At 40.8% G+C, this 25,314-nt stretch overlaps 1 protein-coding gene across 4 annotated transcripts in view; it reads left to right on the top strand.

Moving 5' to 3' along the window:
• Window positions 1-25,314, top strand: part of tbc1d22a (TBC1 domain family, member 22a) — a 120,565-nt gene that overhangs the window by 24,697 nt on the left and 70,554 nt on the right. For 2 of the 4 annotated variants that reach the window (XM_027272424.1, XM_027272422.1), the window contains 4 exons: window positions 8,808-8,936; window positions 10,677-10,739; window positions 11,264-11,329; window positions 15,934-16,048. In XM_027272424.1, coding sequence (XP_027128225.1) covers window positions 8,808-8,936; window positions 10,677-10,739; window positions 11,264-11,329; window positions 15,934-16,048 — 373 coding nt within the window. The remainder of the gene's footprint in view (window positions 1-8,807; window positions 8,937-10,676; window positions 10,740-11,263; window positions 11,330-15,933; window positions 16,049-25,314) is intronic. The other 2 variants (XM_027272423.1, XM_010740461.3) reach the window with 2 other exon arrangements.

Genomic DNA, 25,314 nt, shown 5'->3' with positions numbered 1-25,314 from the left:
TGCAGAAAAGATGCTAGTGGTAATTTAGATCTATCAGTTGTCTTCTATTAATTTGTGTAAAGTTTTGACGTATAGGTGTTTAAGCAATATCCTATGATAGGGTGTGCTATAACATCATTATTGGCACGACAGTAAAGCGCAGAGGTCTGTAAACATCACAGAAGTGCCAATAATAAGTTAAAGCTCACCACTGAATGTAATATTGCGATTATACAATTAACAATTACCAACTTAAAAGATTCGTATTCTGAGGCAGTTTGTTGTCAAAATATATATATTTTTTGCTCGCCCTTTTCATTCAGATCTGAGTTTCCATAGAAATACACAGACCTGGAGAAAATTCATTAAAGAAAGCAAAAAATTTGAAAGTCAGATCTGTTACTTTATTAAAGTTGACTTATTCGTATTTGTTTACATGTCATATATTCTCAGGATGTGACAATGATGAGTCAGGTGTGCTGTCATGCTGATTGGACCACATTCTCAATGTCTAGTTGACCAATCACATTACTTGGTCGGAACTACTTGTAGTTTATAGGTATAATGTATAATTATGTTATTATTTTCCCAGTGAAGGTTACCATTTCAGTACACTGGTTCTGGTTTAAGTTTATTGTTAAATTGTAAACTGTAAAATGTCCTGCCTCCTTTTTTATATATATTATTTATATCATTGTCACAACATTTCTTTGATGGCCACCTTTGAGGGATCATTGCAAAAAGTTATCAGAAGGCTAAACCGGAAGTTAACAGCTCAGCCACGCTTGGCCGGCTGAAGTCTGTAGTGTTCTTGCTGTCTAGGACCAATAATACAGAAGCATATGCTGGAGATTCAGGTAGTTTTATGGCTGGACATCAAACTTTTTGGCTTCATGTGTCACAGAGCTTCCATAACAATGAACGGAGCCCTGCCTCCAACGCTGTATCCAGTTCTCTTTATACATTCATGATTTATGACAGGAACCCCTGAAGCTTCTCCTGCATGAATATGTCTAACTATAGATGCTCTATATGTTTCAGATAGTCCTTTGTTTGTTCAAATGGAAGTATACACACCTTCACCCCTCTTGCAGCTGTGAGGCCACAAAGCTTTGACGCCCAGAAGCTCCTAAAGGCGCTTGTTTACTTTCTCTGTGCAGGAGACAGTCTCCATGTCTGTTTTGTCAAAAGCCAAGTCGATGCTTTGCTTTCCAGCATGGCCACCTCAAGCCATGGCATTTTCTCTCTTGTTCTTCTCTTTGAAGGACACAGATTGGACTTGAATTTAAGTTTAAAATGTAGAATGATGGAAGTCATATCTTCATTGGGGACACATGTGTCCAGATTGCTTTGACAAATATGTCGAAGTCGTTTGACCATGCAGACTTAAGCTCCGTATCTAAAGCTCTCTCACCTCACAGGGGTTTTCAATAGATTTCTAGACCTCAAGGCCACGTGCAGCGTGAATTATCACAGGGTTAAATCCAAGGCTTGGATTAAAGCGACAAGTGGGCACAGTGTCAGAAGCACTCATATCTTCTCAAGTGTCATAACACTTGACTGCCTCCTCTGTCCCGTATGTGGTATGATCCAGTGAAGAAATAGATAGGAGGGATCAGGCTTGAAAAAAAATAAATCTATCCTCTGTCTGACACACACACACACACACACACACACACACACACACACACACGTTCAGACTCACACAGCCCATGCTGTATTCAATAAACTTGGCTGAGGCACCTAATAAAACTTCACTCCAGTGGTGTCCCTTGTGCCCTTCTCCTGCTCACCAGCGTGCACCAACTTATTTGATTTTTCTCTCCCCTTCAGCAGGCGTGCTTGAGCCATGCTCTCCCTTTACCTGACAAAGATGAGAAACAAGTTTTCCCAGCGAGGTTGGAGCTCTGTAATGCTCCCCCAGTGTCCTGCATTTACTGCCACATCACAGACATCGTTATTAGCCAGTATAGAAATTAAAAACTTGGCAAAAAAAAGAGAGAGAAAGAAACCAGGCTGAGAGGGAGAGAGCAATTTTTTTTGCCTCTCTAGATAGCTCAGTCCACCTCCTTTTCAATATTTGAGCAGAGAGGCCCCACAGGTTGCCTTCGGCCTCAGCAACACATCCAGTTGAACTTCTTATTATTTCAGAAATAATACCGTCTTATTTCTTTTTTTCTTTTTCTTTTTTTTAAAGAGCACTTTGTGTCCGAGCCTGAAGGAGAAACGAGAAATTAAATGGTTTTTTTTTTTTTTTTGTTTTCTGCAAAAATGTCAGCCTGTGGCAATATGTACACGTGCTAATGGAGTGTGGCTGTTAAATGTGAAGTAGTGGGAGAGGAGAAAACTAACTGGCTGTGGAAATATTGATAAGGCTAAAGGGTTATATGAGATGTATCAGGAAACGGCGGTAGCGGGGACAGACTCAGAGATTATTATGTTAAACTGTTACCTTACAACAGTACATATAATTATATCGCCCGAGAGTAAAAAAGCAATGAGATTTTTTCATACGAGGCAGAGTGGTGGTTAATCTTAGAGGCATCTCACACCTCGGTGAGAGCGTTTTATTCCTTTTCGAGTTGTATCCTTCAACTGAAATTCAGTTGGCTCAGCTCTGAATATTAACTTTGAGACCTGAGGAAGTTTCCTTTTGTAAACGGATCAGGAGGAAAGATGTCGAAGATGTGAAATATGTCTGCGGTTTGTTTATGTGCGAGGAAATCCCTGCTGCTTTTCACTCATCTTCACTATCGTGGATGAGAGAGGGTCAAACTGTCCACTGCTTACTGTGCAGTATCACTTCCTCCATGCGCAATAGTTTTCTGGTTATCAGGTTTTGCAGTGCTCAGATTCAGCGTTTTTACTATTTAAAAAAAATAAAAAATCTAACTTTTAACAAACTTGGATATTTTAGCTGAAGGACGGAGATAAAACGCAGGATACTGTGGCACATAAACACCTTATCCAGGCTTCTGATCATCGCTCGCAGGTGCATCATCAACTCAAGCAATGTGTTTGGCTGAGATTTTGAGGAAGCATGACAGACCTGCAGCGATCAGTCAGAAGTCTGGATGCTGTAATGATCTGATATGATGCTACGGGGATATGAATATTGTTACCACATCTTGAAAGTGATCAAACTCAAAACTGGGAAGCTAAACCATGTACATGCTCTCACTGTTTTAGCTTTGTGAATGTGACTACACCCTGCACCTTAAACTCTGTCGAGGTTATTTATATTCAAAATCTGTAGTTGCAATAAATATGACACAAACCACACAGACAATTATCTAATACAATGCGAGATTGCTTTCTCCAATATCTTATCACTGCGATTTCACAGTTGTGATAAGATATCGGAGAAAGCATTTTTAGCCAATCTCGTTTTTAAAGCTGGACTTTTTCATATAAATGAGTGTTGAATGTTACATTTAAGCCCATGCCAAACGACTTCACATAGTGCTGTCCCCTGCAGGAAACCCATTCCTGTATTTCCAGTAGCAGCAATGTTTCTTTGCCAGAGCTAAGGGGTTGAAGCAACTGTAGGGTTAGAATAGTCTACGATCTGGCACATGTCGACCGTGTTTGTGTCACTACTCTCACTTCCAGTGAGGGGAGATAAAAGTTCTCCACTGCAGGTTTAAATAAATGAATAAATGAAGTTCTGTTTCATGCAAGATAAAAAAAGAAATGTCAATTTTTGGGCGTAAGTGTAAATTCAGACAATCTTGCACTGAGGCCAATTCTTGTTGTGCGGTGGTGTTGGGTGGTAAGGGGGGGAGCTGCATCTATTAGTGCTGAACATAACCACTCTGAAAGAATCAGAAAATATTTTTTTATTTAGTTGATTAATCAACTTTATCGATGCCGCCGCTCACTCACTCTCATTCAGTCTCTCTCTCACCATGTTCCCAACATGATACACATGCATGGATGGATGTTTCTCTTAGTTAGCTCTTACTGGTCTTTTAGTTTGGAAGACCACTGTTGCAGCCTGCGAAAAGAATCTGAATAAATTAGAGGTACAAAATAAGTCATGTAGTTGCAGAAGCATGCTCCATTTTTATCTCTATAGTTTAATAGTTGCAGGTCACGGTATGAAATCGACTCTCATGTAGATGTTTCCAAACTCAAATCTTGTCGCAAAACTCAGCCCAGAAGAGTTCGAACAGACACGTAGAAACAAAGCGACAAAAAAAAAAAAAAGAACTAAAGTTTTGTTTGTTCAACTTTTGCTGGAGTGGGACAGTTTGTTTCCAGCCTGCTGTGCGCCTGCTAAGTAGAAATCAATTTAGATTTTGAGAAGAGGGGAAAAAACAACCCATTTCATATAAATTCCTAAAATGTATTCCCCGAGCATATTTCCCCTGTTTCTTTACAGAGAGCTTACTGAAGTGGAGGATCCATTAGAGGGATGTAGAAGGAAGAATGAAGACATGAAGTTTGTGTGGGCTGATTAACGGAGACAGGGGGGGAAGCGCCTGCTGTGACGCCGCCACATTTTGTACAACCGAACGATCACGCAGAGCCGTCATGCATTTATGCTTCACTTTTGAGTCGTCCGTCTCTCTCCACTTACCTCCTTTAACCAGCAGACCTCGAATGAAATGAAAATGAGTCACTCAGGTTCAAGCGTAAGTACACTTAGATCTTAGTGCACTTTACTGTGAGATATACTTATTTTAATTCCATGTTTTCAAAAAGAAAATGGAGACCTGCCTACATCCTCTTCCTGTCTAGTTATCCTTAAAAAAAAGCATAATAACGTCGACATTTTTTCCACAGTTTATAGCCTTGGTAATCTGAAAAACCACAGACCTATAACACCCTGTTATTAGTAATAAAGTGCACTAATAAAATCAAATCACAGTGTAGTGTATGACGCAGTTTGTGTCCTCTTTATAGTCTTACACTCCCCCTGTTTGTGTGTGTGTGTGTGTGTGGTCCTGTCCTATCGAGCAGTAATACAGCTGCAGTGTGATTGACCTCCACTAAGCTGTCCATTAACCTTCAACACAGACGCTGTCCTCTCCCTCATTTGGCAGAGTGCACGTAACACCGGAGCCCACTGTTTTGTAGCTGGCAGGTCGCGGCTTGTGTTCACGCGCGTGCGTGCGTGCCTGCCTTGCGCACGTGGAGCCGTTTCAACGCGCTTGCGACGCGACGACTTTTTGGCAGAGAGCGACAAAGTGAAAAAGTCAGCGTTTAGCCTGATTTCTGCGGGCGCGAGTGTGACCGTCTGGCCGACTGGCACCACCGATGGAGGAGGCAGCAGTTGTTTAGATGGGACAAGAGGTGCGGATGGTGATGAGGAGTCTGTCTCTTTCAGAGGGGGTTTGGTTGGGAAAGGATTTATATTTTCTTGTTTTTCAGCAGATAAAGAGAATCCATAGCACCGACTGTGCTATGGAAGGTGAAAAAGATGAGCTGACAGAGAATGTGAAATGTGGGTGTGTGTTTGTATATCACAACATACTGTGCACATATACAGTAAGTGTGTGTGGCTATTTTTCCCGCTGTGTCTGTATGTGTTAGCTAGGTGTTTGTGTGTCTCTAGAATCTTCAGACTGCTTTCGGAGTTTGTCGAGGTGAAAAAATGAATAACAAAAAAAGGAAACTTTTATTGAAGCTGCTCTTATTGATTCTTTTTCCTCTTGACAGTTGCCCAAAATTGATACTTTGTGTGTGTCTCTATGCTCGCTGGCGTTTTACCAAAAAGTGGCAGCCCGCTTCCAAAAACAACAAATGGCAAAGTCATAACAAAGACACAGACGCACATAGATAACACTCATATATAATACACACAGAAAAATATGAGCCTTTTATGGCCTGTTATGTTTTTTCCCCGTCAAGCTTGATGTGCAGGCTGTTGTTGGTGTAGGTAGATGAGTTTAGCTTGACGGCCTTTCCACTAAAGCCAGACCAAAACACAGTTGCTGTTCAGATGTGACTGCACAGAAGCCAAATGTGTCCTCAGAAAAATGTAGAGTTCAAAACAAAAGCGGTGGGAAATAAATGTAAGAGGCAGACAGGCTGATGAAGAGAGCACAGGACTACGACAGCGTCTGTCTGTTTGCTAAAAAAAACATTTACAAGAAACTTTTATTTTTTTTGAGCGTGGAGCGTTCGGGTTGATCTTTGGGAGATTTCAGTCACCTAAAGGTGGTACTGTAGTTTAGTGATGTCATAAGTCCTGTAATAAAACATCTTGTAAACTGAACCTCCTCCTGTCTGTCCACAGTGGCTATTAAAACACACCTTCATAATGTGCTTTCAGTGTAAGCAACAAGGGACAAAATCCACTGTTCAGTTAACATTAGCTTATACATTGTTGGTTCTCAAACTGTGGTACGTGTACCTCTGGTGTTCTACGGCCTTCCTGTAGAGGTACATGGTACATTTTGTGAAACATTATCATCAATGCGTTCGTTCATGTAGTGCATTCATTACCTCCATGATTAGTTATGAGCCGAGCTCTTCATTATTGATCTACCTAACAGTTGTCTTCTTGATTAATCATCGACTTTCCGTTGCAGCTCCTTGTTCATTAACTTTAACCTTTATTAAAGGACCAGTGTGTAGGCATTAGTGGCTTCTAGCAATGTAGTTGCTGAATCCAACCTTGCCGCCTCACCCACACAGTGGTTGTGAAATGCACAAAAAACACGAAAGTCCCTATCGAGAGCCAGTGTTAAGTTTGTCCATTCTACAATACATATGGTAGTTCAACGAGGTGAAGAAGAAGAAGACCCATCTGTGCATATAAATGGGTGATTATACACTAATGAAAACATAGCTATGCATATGATACACCACACACTGGACCTTTTTAAAAGCTAGTATTGGTTCTGACATTATATGCTGTCAGTTTGTAAGATCCCAGGAAGCGGTTCCTACATTCTTTTTAAAACTGATTATATAAACTCGGCGTTCTTCATCATAATGTTCAGAAAGTATTTATGTATAAACCAGAAACAAAGGCGCACATAAAGGAATATAAAACAGCAATTATGATAAGGACCTTTGTCAGTTTAAAAACTAGACAATCCAGCTTTCTGCCACAGGGACAAATCGTTATGTTTGAGTTCTGTTTTGAAGATTTTAACTTGGTGAATAATTTAGAGCCCCTGGTCCCAACTCTTGCTTTTAATAGCCTTTAGATTTGTTGTTCAGTTTAGAAGTTGACTTTCTCCACATTGCATAAGCCTGGACGCACATGAAGGATACACACTCTCACAAACCTGTGCTCACATAAACCGTCTAACACATTCCCAGAAGCACACATGTGAAAATGGATGCTCACACACAGATAGGTAGCTCCCCAAAGAGGCAGAAAGCATTTGGTCAAGCAGCAGAAAGTTTTCTTTGGAAAGTGAAGTGTGTCATTTACTGACTATGTAATCCCCGGCGGTGGTTGGTTGTAATTGAACTTGGCTAACAAAGTCAAAATGAGTCAAGGTTTAAGACCGAGTTTAGAAAGAAGAGCTCATTAAATGGTACACACTGACAGACAAATAAATAAGAGAGACAGAAACATAACAAAACACCATGCAGTTTCAGACACTGGAAAGACAGTTTTACTGAAGATGTACGGAGCTGAATTAATGAGTCCCATGTGAAACCCACAAGCCTATGTGTCACAAATAGACAGGTGTATTAGTTTGGAGACTATTACCACTTGCTAACGTTTGTATAGGCCTGTACTAGTATCAACACAGTGCTGTAAGGCTTTGCAAATAATAGTACATTTCAGAGTTACATTAGTGAAATTCAGGACTATTTTAAAAGTCATCATTAGGCTAATGATGAAGCATATAAGATAAGATGGATTCAAATGAAATGGTTTTTCACATCTTACCAATTTTCATTTTATACTATGAAGATTGAAGTTCTAATGAAAACAAAGGACATTTAACATGTAAAGGAACAGTTCGACTCTTTCACTTTCTTGCTGAGAATTAGATGAGAAGCTAACATTGGCTTAAAGTCCGCATAAAGGCAATTCTGGGATGTCTTTCAAAATACATTAAATATGTTGCTGAAAACTTGAAAAGACTTTAAACGATATGTTAGTGGTTAAAACGCTTTTTCAGCAGTTTTCAGTCCAGGATTTTGTGGGCGGTCCTAAAGGGTGGCTCGATGACATGTTTACCCCTGCATCCCTAACAGAGAGACAGAGATTAATTCATCTCGCTCAGAGTGTTTCAAAGTTAGTCATGTCATTTTCTGAACTCATCTGACACGTTTAAGTTGCTTCAAAATGGCTGCTTGACTGCTCCCACGAGTGGGCGTGGCTTTAGTGCATTCAGTGGACACACCCCCACAGTCCTGGACCTGAGAATACTGCTTCATTTTTACCTGATTATGACACCTAATTTCATAAACCTGTCAATATTTTCATTCAGTAATATCATTCACATTTGGCTGGGTGGTTAATAACACTTTCTTCTTTGGTCTGACAAACTCAGAACACATATTTATTGCTTTACACGGACATTAATGACTGGAAACAGGGAAACCACAAGCTTGACTCTGTCCAAAGGTAACAAAATCCACCTGCTAATTAACACATTATATCTTCTTGTATGTAGACACCTTTAACAGAGGTGTTAAAGAGGTGACATGTTGTGATTTTACAAACAGTTTTGTTTATTTGTGAGCTTTAGGCATTCTGGTAGGCAGGTTTTTCTTGCTTTTGCACAAAGCCAGGGTCGCGGGGAAAATGTACGTTGACCTGATTAGGAAGTACCAAGACAAAGATAATAAAATGTTAAAGAATAAATGATTTCTTCCTTCCTTTCTTTGTCTCTCTCTCAACTTCTTAGGGTTACCTGCCAGCTAATGCAGAAAGGAGAGACAGCGTCCTACAGAGGAAGAGACAAGAATATTTCGGCTTCATTCAGCAGTACTACGACTCCCGCAATGATGAACACCATCAGGACACATACAGACAGGTATATGCACATGCACACATCCATGCACGTTTCCTGTTTACTTGTTGTGTGTTTAATCATTTCTTGTACATTCTCATCACACGTCTGAATCCCGGAGCTTGAAGGACAGAATATAAGGCGAACGGTTCCATTTTCAATTACAAGAACAATTTCTTGCCACTAATGTTTTCCATCAGCACAAATCCAGGACACAAGGATGTTCACGTGTGTGTTTTTTTTGGTGTGTATCTTTTGACAGGATTCGGCCCTGCAGACAAGATTACTGGAACCAGTTTCATGCTTTTTTTCCCCCCCTCTCTGTCCTGTCCTCTTTGTCCCTCATGTATTCATTGGACTGTTGTCTGTGTGCCTGTCTGTCTAAACATGGAGGGAATGTGGTCGAGCTCTGTTCACAGGCTGGAGACAACTAGCCCTGAGCTCCAGAGAGCTGCTTAAATTCTCTCTCTCTCTCTCTGTTTCCGTCTCTCTTCCCCCACATACTCCTTCATTTTAACACTCGACTATTTCCTATTCATTTCAGGCCGATAAGGAACATCAAAGTGGGCTGTCGATAGCAAAAACACACATTTCTCATAGCCCGTCCAATTTCCCATTGATCTCCTCTGCGCTGTGCCAGAAAGCTGGCATACTTTGTTTTGATGATTGTTTGGATCGCTTCTTGAAGCCTCTTTTTCTGCCAAATTCTGCTTGTTCCAACACTGTTTGTGTCGACAGAGTGAGTGGTGATTTCTAGTGTTGTTTTTTTTTTCCCCGTGTGTGATTATATGTGTTTATACATGTGGTGGTTTGGCACTCAAATTGCACCTGACAGCGGGTTTGTATCTATCTTTCATATATCATGCCAAAGTGGCTGGAGAACATTTTTGAATACATTACATGGAGATATATGTCTTGTTTGTCTCTGTCCATATGAGATGGTCCCCCCAGCCATTCTAAATCTTTCCATCTGTCTCCATAGATTGTCTCATCTTATGTCTGTCCATCTGCCTCTTTTATATCTGTTTATGTTGTTGGTAACTTGCCCAAACAGCTTGTGTGTCTGCGTGAATGCACACATATGGATATAGCCATTGTAGAAGTCCCAGCTTGCACTTTTAGCTATTTGATGTACTGCTGCAGTTTTGTCCCATCCCATGAGAACGTGTTTAAAAAAAAAAGTAGCTTCACTCCTAAGCTATTGAAAGATATATAAGAATCAGTCTGGTCACTGACACTGGAGTTGTGCGCTTAAAACAACTAATTTTAGTTCTCCACACTCGCAGTAGCACAGCCTCGTTGTGTGCTAACAGTTGCCTAGTTACACATCCAGCAGAACCAGAAAGCTGCACATCAAAAGCCAGTCGATTGGTTGATTCAGCTCTTGTTAGGAGGTTCAAAACTGAGACGAAAACCAGCATGAACATACATAAAATTATAGAACAGAATTGCCACATAAACCCACCTGTACGGCCCCAGTGCAACCCCTCTCATCCAACCATAGGAAACGCAGCAATGGCCTTCATAGTTACCTGTTTTCTGTCTTCTTTAATCAGAAGGACAAAAATCATGAGAATATGACCCCCGAATGTCCTCCGTCTGGGAAAACACGGAACGAATGAACTCTTACAGCTGGTCATAAACAGGTTAAATGTGGAATATTGAGGACAAGTGCGTGAAGGGGACTTCTACTTTGATACTCATGAGTGTAAACGTGTGTGTGCGTGCATGTCTAACACCTATTCTCTCCCGTGTTGCTGTCAGATCCACATAGACATTCCTAGGATGAGTCCTGAGTCTTTGGTGCTGCAGCCAAAGGTGACAGAGGTAAGGTGGACAGTGCAGACAGGATTGTGATTACAGCTCAATCCCCAGTCCTGTCAGTAACCAGCCACACACTCTCGCAGTCAGTCAGTCCGCCCTCCTGTCCCGGTCCGGACTATTTCAGCTGGCTTGGCTCCAGCAGCTGTCCTGCATCCATTCTGGCTCCCTTGTGACAAATCTGTCTGCCTGTCGTGTTGTTCATCTGCGGGGCAGACACTCTGAAATGGTGTGAACGTGGTCCAACAACACACAAAAACACACACACACACACACACACACACTCCTAAGCACATAGTAACACAGACACATCGCAATGTGCATACTCTCATTCATTCAAGGCCACCGCTGCTATCCATTTCAGACCAACGAAACCCCCGTCTGCCTTCAATCGAGAACACCAATCCACTAACTGTTGCTCTCTCTCTCTCTCTGTGTCCGTCTCTGTCAGCGTCTGTATTGGCCAGATCTGTGCTAACCTGCCCGTTGCTTCAGTGTTTGTTTTTTTCTCTCTCTTTCTCTCTCTGCAGATTCACATTGACATACCGAGAACTAATCCTCTTATTCCTCTCTTTCAACAAGCTTCTGTCCAAGAGGTGAGACCCACCCCCCCCCACCCCCTCCACCCCTACCCTGCTGCACACACACACACACACACACACACACACACCACCTCACCAAGCAGGGTTTTCCCCTCCGGTTTTGGGCAGATAATGGGTTGACTAATATCGTTTGTCACGTAGAGGAATAAAGTATGCATGGACTCAAGTTGAAAATCACATCAACTGCTTTGAGTAGGTTTACAAGCCAAGGACAAGATTTTGATTTATGTGCGGCTGTTTTTTATTTATTTATTTATTTATTTATTTATTTATTTATTTTCTCCTTCTGCCTGAGAGTTTGATATGGGAAAACCCTCGCTTCAGCACACTGCATGGTCTGGCATGGGTGCACACACAGTAGCACAAACTAAGATTACATATAGAAGATTCTAATAAATACCTGCAGTCGTGCATGCGGTCAGGTACACGTAAACGTCCACTCTGCATGGTTAGCACTCTCTTTGTTTTGCTTTGTTAGAGCTTCCTGTTGCAGTGAGCTGCAAGAACTAATTATTTATAAAATGAAGTTAAGCTAGTTAGAAAAACATACAACATGATTCATTGCTGGAATTTGATAACTGTGTGGAGTCGCTTTTGTTTCCACCGCCGTGTAAGAAGCATGCTCGACAGGCTTCAGGGAGGATCGGTGCAGCTTCCCAAAACAACTTAACATGGATATTAATGTGATTCCATTCATTTATATGGGGTTAAGTTTATCTTATTATTACAGTGCTTCTGGGAGACCCTGTCATACATAGAACCACTGGCCTGAGAAGCAGAGAGCTGAAAAACTCCGATAGAGAAATCCCATAATGAGGCGCAGGCTAATGAGCTGGCCAGGGCTTGTGGACTGCTAGGTGTGAGCGAGCACACACATACAGTATTACACTCCTGAAGGGATACACAGTTATGCATTCGTACATGTTAAAACAAATAAGAAAAAAAGGGCTATGAGGAGACACAAGAGCATTTATCAGTGCGCAGAGTCACATGTACAAAGGCATTATTTCATACATACATACAGAGCCAGAGGCGACACGACCTTCCGTTGCTCCCGTCTTGCGCGGGATACAACTCGGGGCCGTAACCAGAGACGTAAAGAGGGAAATAAGATCAGACAAGAAGGTGTCTTCTTTACCTGTAATCTTATTTACAGTATGAATCTCTCCTGTAAATATTCTCCCCATACCTCCTTTTCCCCTCTCCGAGAGCCCATCTCCTCCTCGCTCTCATCCCTGTACACCAACTCTTTTTTTAAAAGCCACCAGTGCAATGAAATATTCAAGCAGTGTGCTCTCATATATTTTGGTATGCAACAGACTCCAAAGGCCTCTCTCTCGCTCTCCTTATCTTTAAATTTTTATTTTTTTTAATATGGTAATGCTTGCCTGAAAATCACCTCTGCTTCATTTCATTCACTTGTTTGCCCCCCGCCACCTCTCGAGGGGCTCGGAGTGATTTAGTCGAGATGGAAGGCAGTCCATAGTCTGTTCCATTTCGGGTGGGAGAGAGGGATATTGAAGCAATTCTGCTGTGATTTCCTAAGTGGTATCTAAGTGTTTTTCTTGTTTTGCTGAACAATACAGTCTTCGAGAGACGTTGATAATCAGCAATTACAACTTCACAGCGTGAAAAGAGTTTTGCCTCCAAATTGTGATTGCAGGCCGACAGAGCAGGTTTTATCAATAGACCTCCGTGACTGCCATATTTATAAAAATATATATATATATATATATATTTTTTTTTTTCTTCCATTTCAAGCATTGAACTGGTAATTTTTCAATGAATAACTTATAAGGACTGAGTGTGTGGATAGCAATTTAGTGTGGTTGTTGATGAAAGTTTTCATAAGTGTGTGAGCCTACTATTTGAAGTTTTGGACTTGATACCATCTTGTTGCATCAATTTCGTTTCTGCCCCTTGAGAGCACCCTTTATCTGCGCCCTTTTGGGGCTCATTTGACAAGGAAAGCTGATTTCCTCTCCCAGGGGTGCACCTCGTCCCGAGAGAAATACGAAATTACTGCGAGATTAACATAATTCGCAAGAGTTTTGTCTTTTGAGGAACGAGTGAACTCTGTTCAAACCTGTAGACAGTGTTTGGTGTCTTGACGCCTGCTGTTTCTCTGCGTCTTTTGTTTTTTCACATATAATCACACCAAGGTGCCCATAGTAAAGCACGTGTGAGCAGGGTATTGTGTGCTGGTTCACTCCCGAGTAGGTGTGTGTGTGTGTGTGTGTGTTGGCGCAAGTGTGAAATATGTATGTCAGCTTTTGAGGTTGCATGAAAAGAAAGTCCCATTACCCACTCCCTCTGCTAGCAGCAGCACCTCTCCCCTGTTTGATAGATGGGGCTTTGATAAGGGAATAGGAGGTGTGATGTGTGGAGGCAGGTAAAGGAGACTTGAGGAGAAAGCCAGAGAGAGTTGCGTCATACCAATCTCTTCAACTGTCTTTAGCATTGATTAAATTACTTAGAATAAAAATGAGGGGGTTTGCACGCACAGCTTCCAAAAAAAAAAAAAAAAATAAAAAAATGACATTGCCATAGCTGTGTTTTTCCCCGTAAAACAATGAGCTATGAGGTTATTTAGAAAGTGACAGAAACATGACGTATCTCTAGAAAATAAGAAAGTGTTTGATGGGTGTGGTACAGCAAGGTGAGTGTGTGTCTTTGGGGGGAATCCATTTGCACACCAGGAAAAAAAAAAAGAAGCCGAACATCAAGTCTCCTCTAATTCACTGGGGCTGACAGCATTAAACAGCCACCCATAACGAAGATGGAAGTGTTTGCCTTGCAAAAAATATTGAGGATCAGGGAGAGAGAGAGAGGAGATGGAGGAGGAGACGGATTCAAGGAGGGGGAAGACCAAGAGAGAGAGACAAAGTGAGTGAAAAAGGAAGAGAGAAAGGAGGAGAGCAACACCAAAGCAGAGAACAAAGTTCAAAGTGAGCTTTTTCTGTGCACCAGAAAAAAAAAAAGTTGCAGAGGAAGTCTCTGTGCTGAGTGAGAGAGAGAGAGAGAGAGAGAGAGAGGGGCAAATGAATGGTTCATCTGAAATTTAGACTGTGCTCACCTATGTCATAATGCCCAAAATCCACTTTCTGCTTGTGTGGTTTTTAATTTGGGCGAACGGTCGTGACCTAACTGGAAAATAACAACAGGAATATCAATAGCATTTCACGTGTCACTTTTTATGACAGAGTTACGGTTGATCTTAAATGCATTTTAGAGCAGGATGAATAAAGAATACCAGACAGAAAGTAAACACATTAAAGGTCCAGTGTGTAATATTTTAGGGCCTCTTTTGCAGAAATGGAATCTAATATACAGAACTATGTTTTCATGTTTAATGACCTGAAAATAAGAATTGTTATATTTTTTTCTTATATTAGAATGAACCTTTTATTCAAACATGGAGCGGGTCCTCCGATGGGGTTCGCCAAAGCTGCACCGCCATGTTTCTGTAGTAGCCTAAAAAGGACAAACTGACTCTAGTTGGCTTGTTTCACCTTCATGCTTGGAATTAGAGGGAGAGGCAAGCATGATTCAGTTAAGTGCAATCTGCAGCGTCACCACTAGATGTTGCTAAATTCGACACACTAGACCTTTAAACACAGAACATTTGATCTTTTAGTAAAGCTGTTGTGATGATTAAAGGCGCCACATGGCGTTTTTCTTGTGACCAAACAAAAGTTATGTGCACTGTACATATCCTTGCGGTATAACAAACATTATCAATGAATTTCCTTTACAAAGCTTTAAAATGTATTCTGAATCCAGCATTGTTTGTTATGTTTCCTTGCATTTGTTGCCGCATCGCTCCGCTTCTTTGCACGCTACCGCCACCAACTGTCTATCAGTGGAAGAGCGAGATCCATGTGCGTCTTCATGCGCCTGCATCATGCGCCGGCCGCAGTTCAAACAAAACAGGGACACACTTTTAAAAACATTGCTCTACAGCGCCACCAGTTGTCAAAAGGTTCCACACTGCACCTTTAACACACAGAGACAGAATATACCATGTACATTCTCCGTCTGTGATCAGCTTCTATGTGATGATGACTCTAGAAAAGTCATGTGTTTAAACGAGATTAACAGCAACTTAAAAATCGATATCCGCCTCTGTGCCAGACTCCTACAATAAGCAAAACTGTGACTGAGATTCAACTGCTTCCCTCCTCACCAGCTTGGCATGCCTCAAATTGTTCTGATTTCTACTGCTGCCTTCCCACACCTCGCTCACTCTCTAAAATGTACTTGATTTATGATTAAAACTTGTAATCCCAACCAGCCTCATGTTTTAGAGGCATAATTTGCTGTCGGGGAAAAATTTTATTTAAGGTGTCAGTGAACATTGAGGTTTTGCTTCATTATTAACGTGTCATTTGTGAGGGAAATGATTAAGTCAATAATTGATTAGTCCATCAAGCGAAAATCTGACAAATTGACAAGAAGTTAATTGTTGAAACATTTACTGATTTTTAGCGCCTTTGACGTAGAGGTCTATTGCTTTTCTGTTTGATATCTTTGCACATTATTCATGTGATGTAAATCTTTATTATGTCTTTGTGTGTATGTTTGTGTGTGCTCATAAGATTTTTGAGCGGATCCTGTTTATCTGGGCCATCCGCCATCCGGCCAGCGGCTACGTACAAGGCATCAACGACCTGGTCACGCCGTTCTTTGTCGTCTACGTCTTTGAGTACATTGGTAAGTGTCGTCTGTCCCCTCTCCTTCTTCGTCTCCCTCTCAGTTAAAAGCTCCCCTGATCTTTTGTGCGATATGGTATTGATGTGAGGATCAGTCATCTACTGCAAGTGCGGCTCTCCACAGTGCAGAGTGGCCCCCTTTTTTTTTTTTTTTTGTAGCTGGCAAGACTTGGAGGTTCACATAGAATCAACCCCTGGACCCATTGAGACGCTCTCTTCTTTGTACAGCTTTCTGACCAGTGAACTCCTCCTGTAGCTCTGTGCCCTCTTTTCCCCTCTCTTTTCTTTTATCTGTCTGTTCTTCTTTCATCTAGATCAGTCTCAGTTTAAACATGCTCGTGAGCGCTATTTATCAAAGCATTCAAGCCAACGCTTATGATTAGACTGTGAGAGTATGACCTGGAGGGGTGTGTGTGTGTGTGTGTGTGTGTGTGTGTGCGCCACACTGTTCTCCACAGAGCCCTCCCGCTGTGTGCTTGTTATGTTGGGCCACATTTATGCTGATGAATGTTTTCTCACACTTAAATTCATTTGACAATATAGATGCACTCACACACAAACACATTTCTTTCTTTCTTTTTATTCCTTTTCCTTTTATTAGTTAATACCATAGACATGACATGATGATTTTCCTTCATCTTTGGTTGTCGGTTTTTAAAATTTTATTTTATTTATCTATCTATCTATCTAGCTATCTATCTAATCTATCTATGCTAGCTATCTATCTATCTATCTATCTTATCTATCTATCTATCTATCTATCTATCTATCTATATACATACTATTCTATCTATCTATCTATCTATCTATCTATCTATCTATCTATCTATCTATCTATCTATCTATCTATCTATCTATCTATTATATATTATATAATATATATATAATATATATATTATATATATATTATATATATATATATATAATATTAGGGCTGTCAATCGATTAAAAAAAATTAACTAATTAATCGCAAAAATTTCTGTAATTAATCGCGATTAATCTATCATAAATGTATCAATAAATAAATGCATTTTTCTGGAGACTGAAGCTTATAATGAATATTTATTTATGTAAAATGACAAATTAAGGTAGAAAAACTCAGATAAAGTATAGGAAATTCATTCATGTTATTGGCTTAAGGTGCACATATGCACAGTGCAAACAGAAAAAAGCCAGAATGAGGAAATATACTGAGGAGTGCCACACTCCTGTAGTGTAGACTGGGTGTTTTTGCTTTGAGGGGATATGTTAAAGTCGTGGTACTTCGTGGAATTTAAATTCGGCTTTGCAAACTGTGCAAATTGCCTTGTTTTTGTCCAAGGAGCCGTCGGGCAACTTTTTAAAATGAAATGTTCCCCTAAAAGTCCGTCCTTATCCATCTTTACACCACAGACTTTCCTTTAGTTAGGATAGATCATAGACATATATGCACAGACTCTCCTTTATTTAGGATAGATCATAGACATAATACATAGACGCTCACTGAGCAGGTTGGTCCGTTGCTGCGATATGTTAACGCGTCCGCCATATTGGATGTGGCAGATCTGCCGTTAAACTAAAACAAGCAGGGCCGGTTTTAGCTATGGGCAATGTGGGCGACCGCCCAGGGCGCAGTCTCCGTGAGGGCTTTATGTTAATGCCTCTTATACACCCATTCACACACAACACTAATATATCTGGGAAACAAAGCTCTACTTTGCCACATCCAAAATGGGGCCGCCACCGGAAGTAAAACAAAACCGCGTTTAATTGCGTTAATTTTTTTTAACGCGTTAATTCTTTAAAATTAATCGACAAAATTAACGCGTTAATTTTGACACACTAATATATATATATATAATAAATATATATATATATATATATATATATAGATATATATATATAATATATATATATATATCTATATATAATATAGATATAAATATATATATATAATACACATACATACATACATACATACATACATACATACATGAAAGTAAAAGCACACAGAGCCCACTCTTCCTGGACACTCAAAAACCCTACAATATAAATAAAAACAACAACAAAAAAGAAATAGCACCAAAAGGGGGTTGGTTTGTTATGACCACTCACAGTATAAAGAAAGGGCAGCGTACGTGTGACGTCACCCACAAGTTTCTGAAGAGCTGTTCTGAAGCTCAGAATATGCAGCTCTGGCCGCCGACATGTTTTTTAATCGGCAAAGACCTTAAGTGGGCTGAATGATGCCTGGATGCTCTTATTGTAATTGACTTGTTCTGTAGCCGGCCACACAATCGCAAATGTTTCAAAAGTTCTCTCAGAATCAGAGCCTCATACTTTTCACTCACCTAGTGGGAGTTGCTATTTTTCAGCATCAGGAATGCAATCAGAGTTTTTGCTAAGAAACAGTTCTGCAGCATACTCATTTTCTTCCTGACTTTTGATGATAATTGGAGGTCAGGTATAACTACTATATAAGGACTATATATAATATCCTTTAAAAGTGCATGAACAGAAATATAAAATAAGTGATGGAAATCAACCCCATGCTGTTGTGACAAGTTGTCAGTGGTTGGCGCCTTTAAAGTTCGACAGGACGTGTGCGTTTCTGCGTGATTCTTTTCTCTATACATCCCATTTATACAGTGTTTGGTTTCTTTGTGCTGTGTTTTGGCCCGTCGGGCTTTCTTTGAAGCCGTTCAAAATAATGCTTTTAAATGGAAACCACAATGCTCTGCAGACTACCTCGCACACACACGCCAGACCAACTGCGGTCACAGAGATACAATTAGTATCCACGAGTGAAGTGGTGGGAATCTTGCAAGTAGTTTGGTTGCGTTTGACACACAGCAGCTTTCTTGGAGCTAATGGGTGTTAGTTTTTAGGCATTTGTTTCTTTTTGTAACTTTTACTTTGTTTTACTTCTTTTAATTGAATGCAAAACAATATAACACTACGACAAGCTCCAGCACAGCCTCTGAAATGACCATGAAGATATATTAACCTCTAAATAAAATAAAAAAATGTTTTAGCGGAAAGTGTTACAACCTCCATTAAGGTAGGATTTATTGCAGGGATGATGTATTAGACTGCTGATTAGTTTTAGCCACGTGAACCTGGCAAATTGGCATAATTTTCAAAATGAGATTTCTATCATTTGAAAAGCAACAGTTTCCTCTAACAAAATAATAGATGGTGTTTCAGGCAGTATGACCTTCACTCCCACAACAGGTAAAAATATTTCTGTATAAACAGCATTGTTGTGGCGAGGTGACTCTCTTGACTTGTTTTTCTTCATTAAGCCTCTCTTGCCCTTCACTTTTTCCTGCTCCACTCCATCGTTCTGTTCTGTATTGTTTCCTCTGCCTTTTCTATCACTCCGTCAGCACCTCTCCCTGCGTTTGTTTCTCCCCTCTCTTTGTCTTTCTCCGTGGGCGAGTCACACTCTTGTCAGATCTTCAAGGCATCACCCTGCTCTTTGTTCCCCTGCATATCCATGCGCTGATGAGCCTTGAACAACATACGCAGCCAACAAACCTTCAAACGTGCCTGGCTGGCATCTAACATGATGGGTTGATGCACTCCGGTGTTGTTGTTAGGTGCTCTTGTTTTCTGACGCACAGAGAGAGCTGGAGCAGAGCGAGGTTTGGCTCTTTCACGGGCCTAATTCTGCCTTTGTGAAAGGGTAGGAAGTGTAAGATGTGCTCTCTAATGCTGCCGTGCTCTCTTGCTCTCTCTCTCTTGTTGTCTCTCTTCTTCCCTTGCCATCTATTTTTTCGTTCTTCTGTTGCATTACACTCCCCCTTCTTCCTCTCACTTTTCCCTTTTTCTTTTGTATGTGAGCTCATGAGTGTCTGATGAAAACAGGAAGTCAGAATTCTTTGAGTTTTACACATATATAACATGGGTAATGTAGACATGTTGGCTGAATAGTTTGTTTGTAGGTCAGACATCTGAAGTATTACTCTCTCTCACTTTTCCTTTTTTTCTTCTTCTTTGAGGTCACACTGATCTGTCAGACCTAAGAGTCTGTTTGGTGAAAACACTGACATCTCAAGAACTCACACTCCATAGAGTGGATTTAATTATTTATATTTTGTTGTTTTCTGTGACTGAACTTCTACTTAAATAGAAGGAATATTTGTAATAAAGACTGCCCAAGTGATTATCATTGACAGTATGGCAAGAGTTTAACAAATGACACCACAGTAGGCTTTGCTCCAGAGATACAGTAGATTTGAACATCACAATGAGGGTAGTAAAAACGTTTGAACCTGCATTAACATTATCAGGCCAACAGTGACATCCTGCCAAGTCCATTGTTCACCCTCCATTTAGCTCTGTTTTGGTCTCCACCATCTAGTTCTTTAGCCATTAAATGCTCCACTGTGTTAACTAGCTGGTTGCTAACTTTGTCGATCTGCCTGGTGCGTCTGAAAACAAAGCTGATGAACGTGTTGAGACTGAACCAAAGCATTAAAGTTGATGGCTGTAAAACATTTAAGTGACTGACACTACAATGCTTGTTACATTACATATAGTCATATAAAAATATCGATTGACTGCACAAAGTTCCCTCTGTAAATGTCTTTTTTAATGGACACAAGATCAGCTGTTGTTGGGAGTTCGCATTATGGTATGGCACCTTTATCGGTAGCCCTAAAGGCTGTGAAACTAAATTAAAAGCTCGGTAGGTGAGAAAGTGGCTACGACCAGCCTGCAGCAAAAAAGGTCAATATAGGCTCATGCCCTGCAGAGCTGAATTACAGCAACAAAGTGACCAAAATCTAATACACACTTACCTTTATTTCTCAAAATGTTCATCACATTTAATTTCCCAATGTGTGTTCGTGTCTAGACGCTGTAAAATCTTGTAGATATGAGTGACAGCTCATATCTGAGGCCGTGAGCCAGTTGACTGATTGGTAACCTGATTAAGACTTTGACATGTTTACAGCTGTTTAATCTCCCCTCTAAAACAAGTCTTTTATTCTGTGTTCCTCTTTTTATGTCTCTGTCTAGTTGTCTCCTTTGAGACTCTTCATTTATTTCTTTTAAAATCTTTTTCGCTCACCACATTTACACGGTGCTGTAGCAGTAGGTAGCGGATAAATACAAAATCACACTCGAGTGAATGTATTTGTTTGCTGGCGTTTTCTTTCGCCATTCACATAAGTTGTTTTGTTGGTGTCTTTGTTTTTCTCTTATCAGTCTTACTCGGTTTCCTGAGTCACAGGACAGTCTTGGCCTGGCACCGCAGTGCTTGTTCAGCTCCCATACACTCCATCTACCTTTTGATGATGCAATGCGGAGTGATGGCTCGACCTCTTAACCGCTCCATCCTCACAGCGCTCGGCCCTTTTCTTCCTGTCACCAACTTTCATTAACACCTGACTGTTAATCCAAATTGAAAAGTTCCAATTGGTAGATTATTGATAAACCCTTCTGATGCCGTGGAAGAGAAAATACCACTAAAGTTGTTTTGTATCCACCCGGACTGTTGAGCAATCTAGCGGCCCTCCCTCGTGTCAAAGGAGAAATTGATTTGGAGAGTCTATCGTTCTTCTTCTGCAACTGCGAGGCATTACACTGCGTTTGTCTTCACACTATCTTCCACAGTGTAGCTCCTCTCCCATTAGCCCACAATAGAAGTCATCTAATTAAGGCTAGGATAGGCCATGACGGGCCAGGGAGCCGAGGCCAGTCCTACTTTAATGTGGAGCGGCCATTGATCGACCAGTGGATCCATAATGTAATCTGCATGCCAGTGTCGTATGGATCCACTCTGAAGAAAGATGAGAACGAGCAAGCAAGTTAAAGAGACAGGGGAAGAGATGAGGCAGTGGATTGAAAAACAAAATCCAGAGAGGTGAAGATTTGACAACCGTGAGTGAAAGGAGAACCACAGCTAGAGCAGAGAGAGACAAAGATGTAGAATATAACAGAAGACAGAATGTCTCTTGGCAGGTTTAGTAGGAGGAGCAAGAAAAGAGTGAGGGCATGGAAAATGACAAACAACACAGCAGGAAAACGAGATTTTCAAAAAAAGAGGAAAATGACCGACTCAGAAAGTGCCCCCTTGCTGTCAGGAAGCGATTGAGCCCGGCAGTCCTTTCATTCCTATCAGCTGAAAGATGAATGGCCTGGTGTAACCTATCGTCATCCTCTGCTGTGAAGCTATACTTGTCATAGCGGGCACAAAGTGGTTAGCAACAGCTTCTCTGTTGCTAGGACTTCATGAAGAATTCAGCAATTAGCTGTCGGCTGAGACTGCGGTTCACCACTGTGTGAAAGCAGTGCTTCTAATGTATAGAATGTATTTGTCTGATTAAATACCCAACCATGAGTTTCAGATATACTGCGGTTCAAAGAGAAAGAACAGTTTGTCTAAATTTTGTGTGAATTCAGCTGTCTACGCTCTCACAGTGAAGTGAGTCTTACCATTTCGACCTCTGAATGCCAATTTACCAAAATGTACTGTACAATACAGTCTAAATGAACCTTAAAGCTGCTATAATTAATATTCTTTAACAGTACATTGAGTATGTGTTATGTGAAAGGTGTCCCACAGAGAATTATTGTCCAACTCTGTAGTTCCCCCTCAGCTCAATGGTACGTTTTAGCGTCTTTCAGCTTACTGTTTTGGTTGAACCGTTTAGATTCACGCTCACTGCTCTCATGAGCAGCACCTGTCTACCAAGCACCAAACGGCGAAAACAAAGTTAGCATATGAACATAGCAGAGTATTTAGAAGCTCAAGAGTGTGTGTGTGTGGAACAAAGTAAGGCTAAGGTGTGAGTGAAGGAGTGAATATATGGCCAGAGACATGACTCTTTTCAGCTGCTGCCAGTTCTTGTCCGCTGCAGTGACAAATATCCTGTAAAGTTGATTCCATTAGTTTGCCGGGTGACAAAATAACTTCTGGTTGTTCTGAAGTTGCTCTTCAAGACATTTTCTATCAACTCAAATGTTCCACAGAAAATGTCTTGTTTTGATATTTTAAAGCAAAAGAAGAAAAGAAGTGAAGAGTTGACCCAGAGTGCTCTTATTTCTTAAAAACCACGACGCACTTTCTACCGTTTTGTTGACGTGCGCTGAAGTCCTTTTAGAAGTCACATAATGGGCTCTGTGAGCGGGAACCCTTGAGGAAGGAAGGATGAGGATAAACTGAAAAGTATATTTTAAAATTTAAATGCATTTTTATTGCAACATAAGTGGAGGCTCATCTCCAAATGGCAATGTGAATTTCTTAAGTAAAGGGGTTTGAAAAAAGACACTTAGACCATTCAACTCTCATCACTTTGCGTGGGACAACCAACCAGAGCCTTCAGTGGAGTTTGATTTTATATTTTGGAGACCTGTGGTTATTATGGAAGATGGAGAGGATAGGGAGCAAAGAGAGCAAAATGTCTGGATGATAGAGATCCTGATATTGATTTGGAAGATGCTGTGTGTATTTGCGCATATGTGTGTGTGTGTGTGTGTGTGTTTTAGTCCGCCTCTCTAAAACATCAAGACTCCTCAGATCCCTCGACGCACGTCTTTCCTCAAGAAGCTTCTTCCAGCTTTCACAAATGCAGAAAAATGTGTGCACTTCCTGTTACAATATGCTCTTCATCACTTGCTTATGCAAGGGCAGCTGCTCTGTATTAAATTATACACGCAATTTTTAGTCAGCTTTTAGGAAGTAAGAGCTTTACGTCAGCCATTTATTTTTTTCTTTGGTGTTTTTACGATATTTCAAAAAGCTTGTCGCGATCCTGTGGTGACAAAACATGCTCTCCATTATGTTCATATTTTTTGTCATTGCACTTGGTTCTGCAGCTCTGGCCAGACACTAACTGTGGTGACTCACTTTACTCATTTAACAAAGCGAGGTGAACAGTGAAAACAGTACAGCCTCCACATTTTCCCTGAAGTATACCAAGGAAGACGGACACAAATGCTGGATCACTTCAGCAGCGTTTTACTACACAGAAAGAATTTGTTGTTGTCGATATCACAGTCATGTATTGGCTTTTATGTGTAATTTTAATACGCATTTTTTTTGGTCATTTATTTACTTTGATGCACAAATAAAAGATGCAAGTATTGTGTAGCGCAGCGGAACTGGCACCAGCGTTTAAATAAACTGGTGAACGGCTTGTCTTGGCAGAGGAATGCATGTTTTATTTTATCAGACAGAACATACAGTTTAATATATATATATTTTCTGTGTTTAAACTGAGAGAAATAATGAACTTGATTGTCATGGGGGAAACGAAATGAAAACGGTTGAGTGACTTTTCGTTGGGCCTCATTTACAAACTGGCATCGCTTCCTTGGCACCGACAGACTTTGTTTAATCTCTGTGTGTACGCAACTGCGTGGGCATAAATGTGTCAGTGTGTTTGTTTATGCATGAACTTTTGTTTGTAGGTGAAATAGTGTGTTTGTGTGCCTGATCTACTGCTTGTACATACTGTGTGTGTGTGTGTGTGTGTGTTTGTGCACACACGAGTGAGGGTACATTCAGACAGAATGCAGGGTTGTGTAGGGGTTAGGGTGGGGTGCTGCTGGTAGTGTCTATTTGTGTTGAATGTAACCGCTGTGAAATGTCCCTCTCTTTCCCCCTCTCTCTCTCTCTCAAACCAAATTAAACCTCTTCGTCTCACTATTTTGCAGCATAAATTGCGAGTTAGACTCAGATATAGAAGCTGGGTACATGAAATAAACAAGGCCAGAACACAACAGGTAGAGTATCAGAGTTTAGTCCATGAATCCACCAGACATTTCAGGCTGACTGAAGGTTTGACCTGCCTGATAGTTTGATTGGTGGCTGCAGCGCCACGTCGGGCTGCGTTTTTTTTCCACAAGTTGGATCTGGGTCAACTTCTCAGCTGCAGGTCGCTGCATTTTTGTGGTGGACAGCGAGCGGAAAGCAGAGGATTTTTGTGTCATTAGTGTTTTTGGTCATCGTTAGTGTGCTGTTTCTCCTGAGAATCCTACAGACATTATTTTATTGGAATTTATTTCTCCCTAACTAGCACTTTAAAAAGTATAATAATTTGTTCAAACTTTCAGATCTCTTTTGTCTACATACCCTCCTCTGTTTATTATTATCTGAATCATTTTACATATGCCAGCTTAATAAACACGGCTTGCTTTAACCAGCGTCTGCTTATGACAGACAACCTAATTGCTGCTAATGTACCGTACGGAGAGGATTAAAAAAACCAATGTCACTAAATCGTAGCACACGTACAATGCCTCGGAACAAAGAGGGCTTTGCTGGATGTCTCTTTG

The sequence above is a fragment of the Larimichthys crocea genome, chromosome XX (assembly GCF_000972845.2).
Source record: "Larimichthys crocea isolate SSNF chromosome XX, L_crocea_2.0, whole genome shotgun sequence".
Classification (NCBI taxonomy): Eukaryota; Metazoa; Chordata; class Actinopteri; family Sciaenidae; genus Larimichthys; species Larimichthys crocea.
This window is presented reverse-complemented; position numbering and strand designations above follow the sequence as displayed.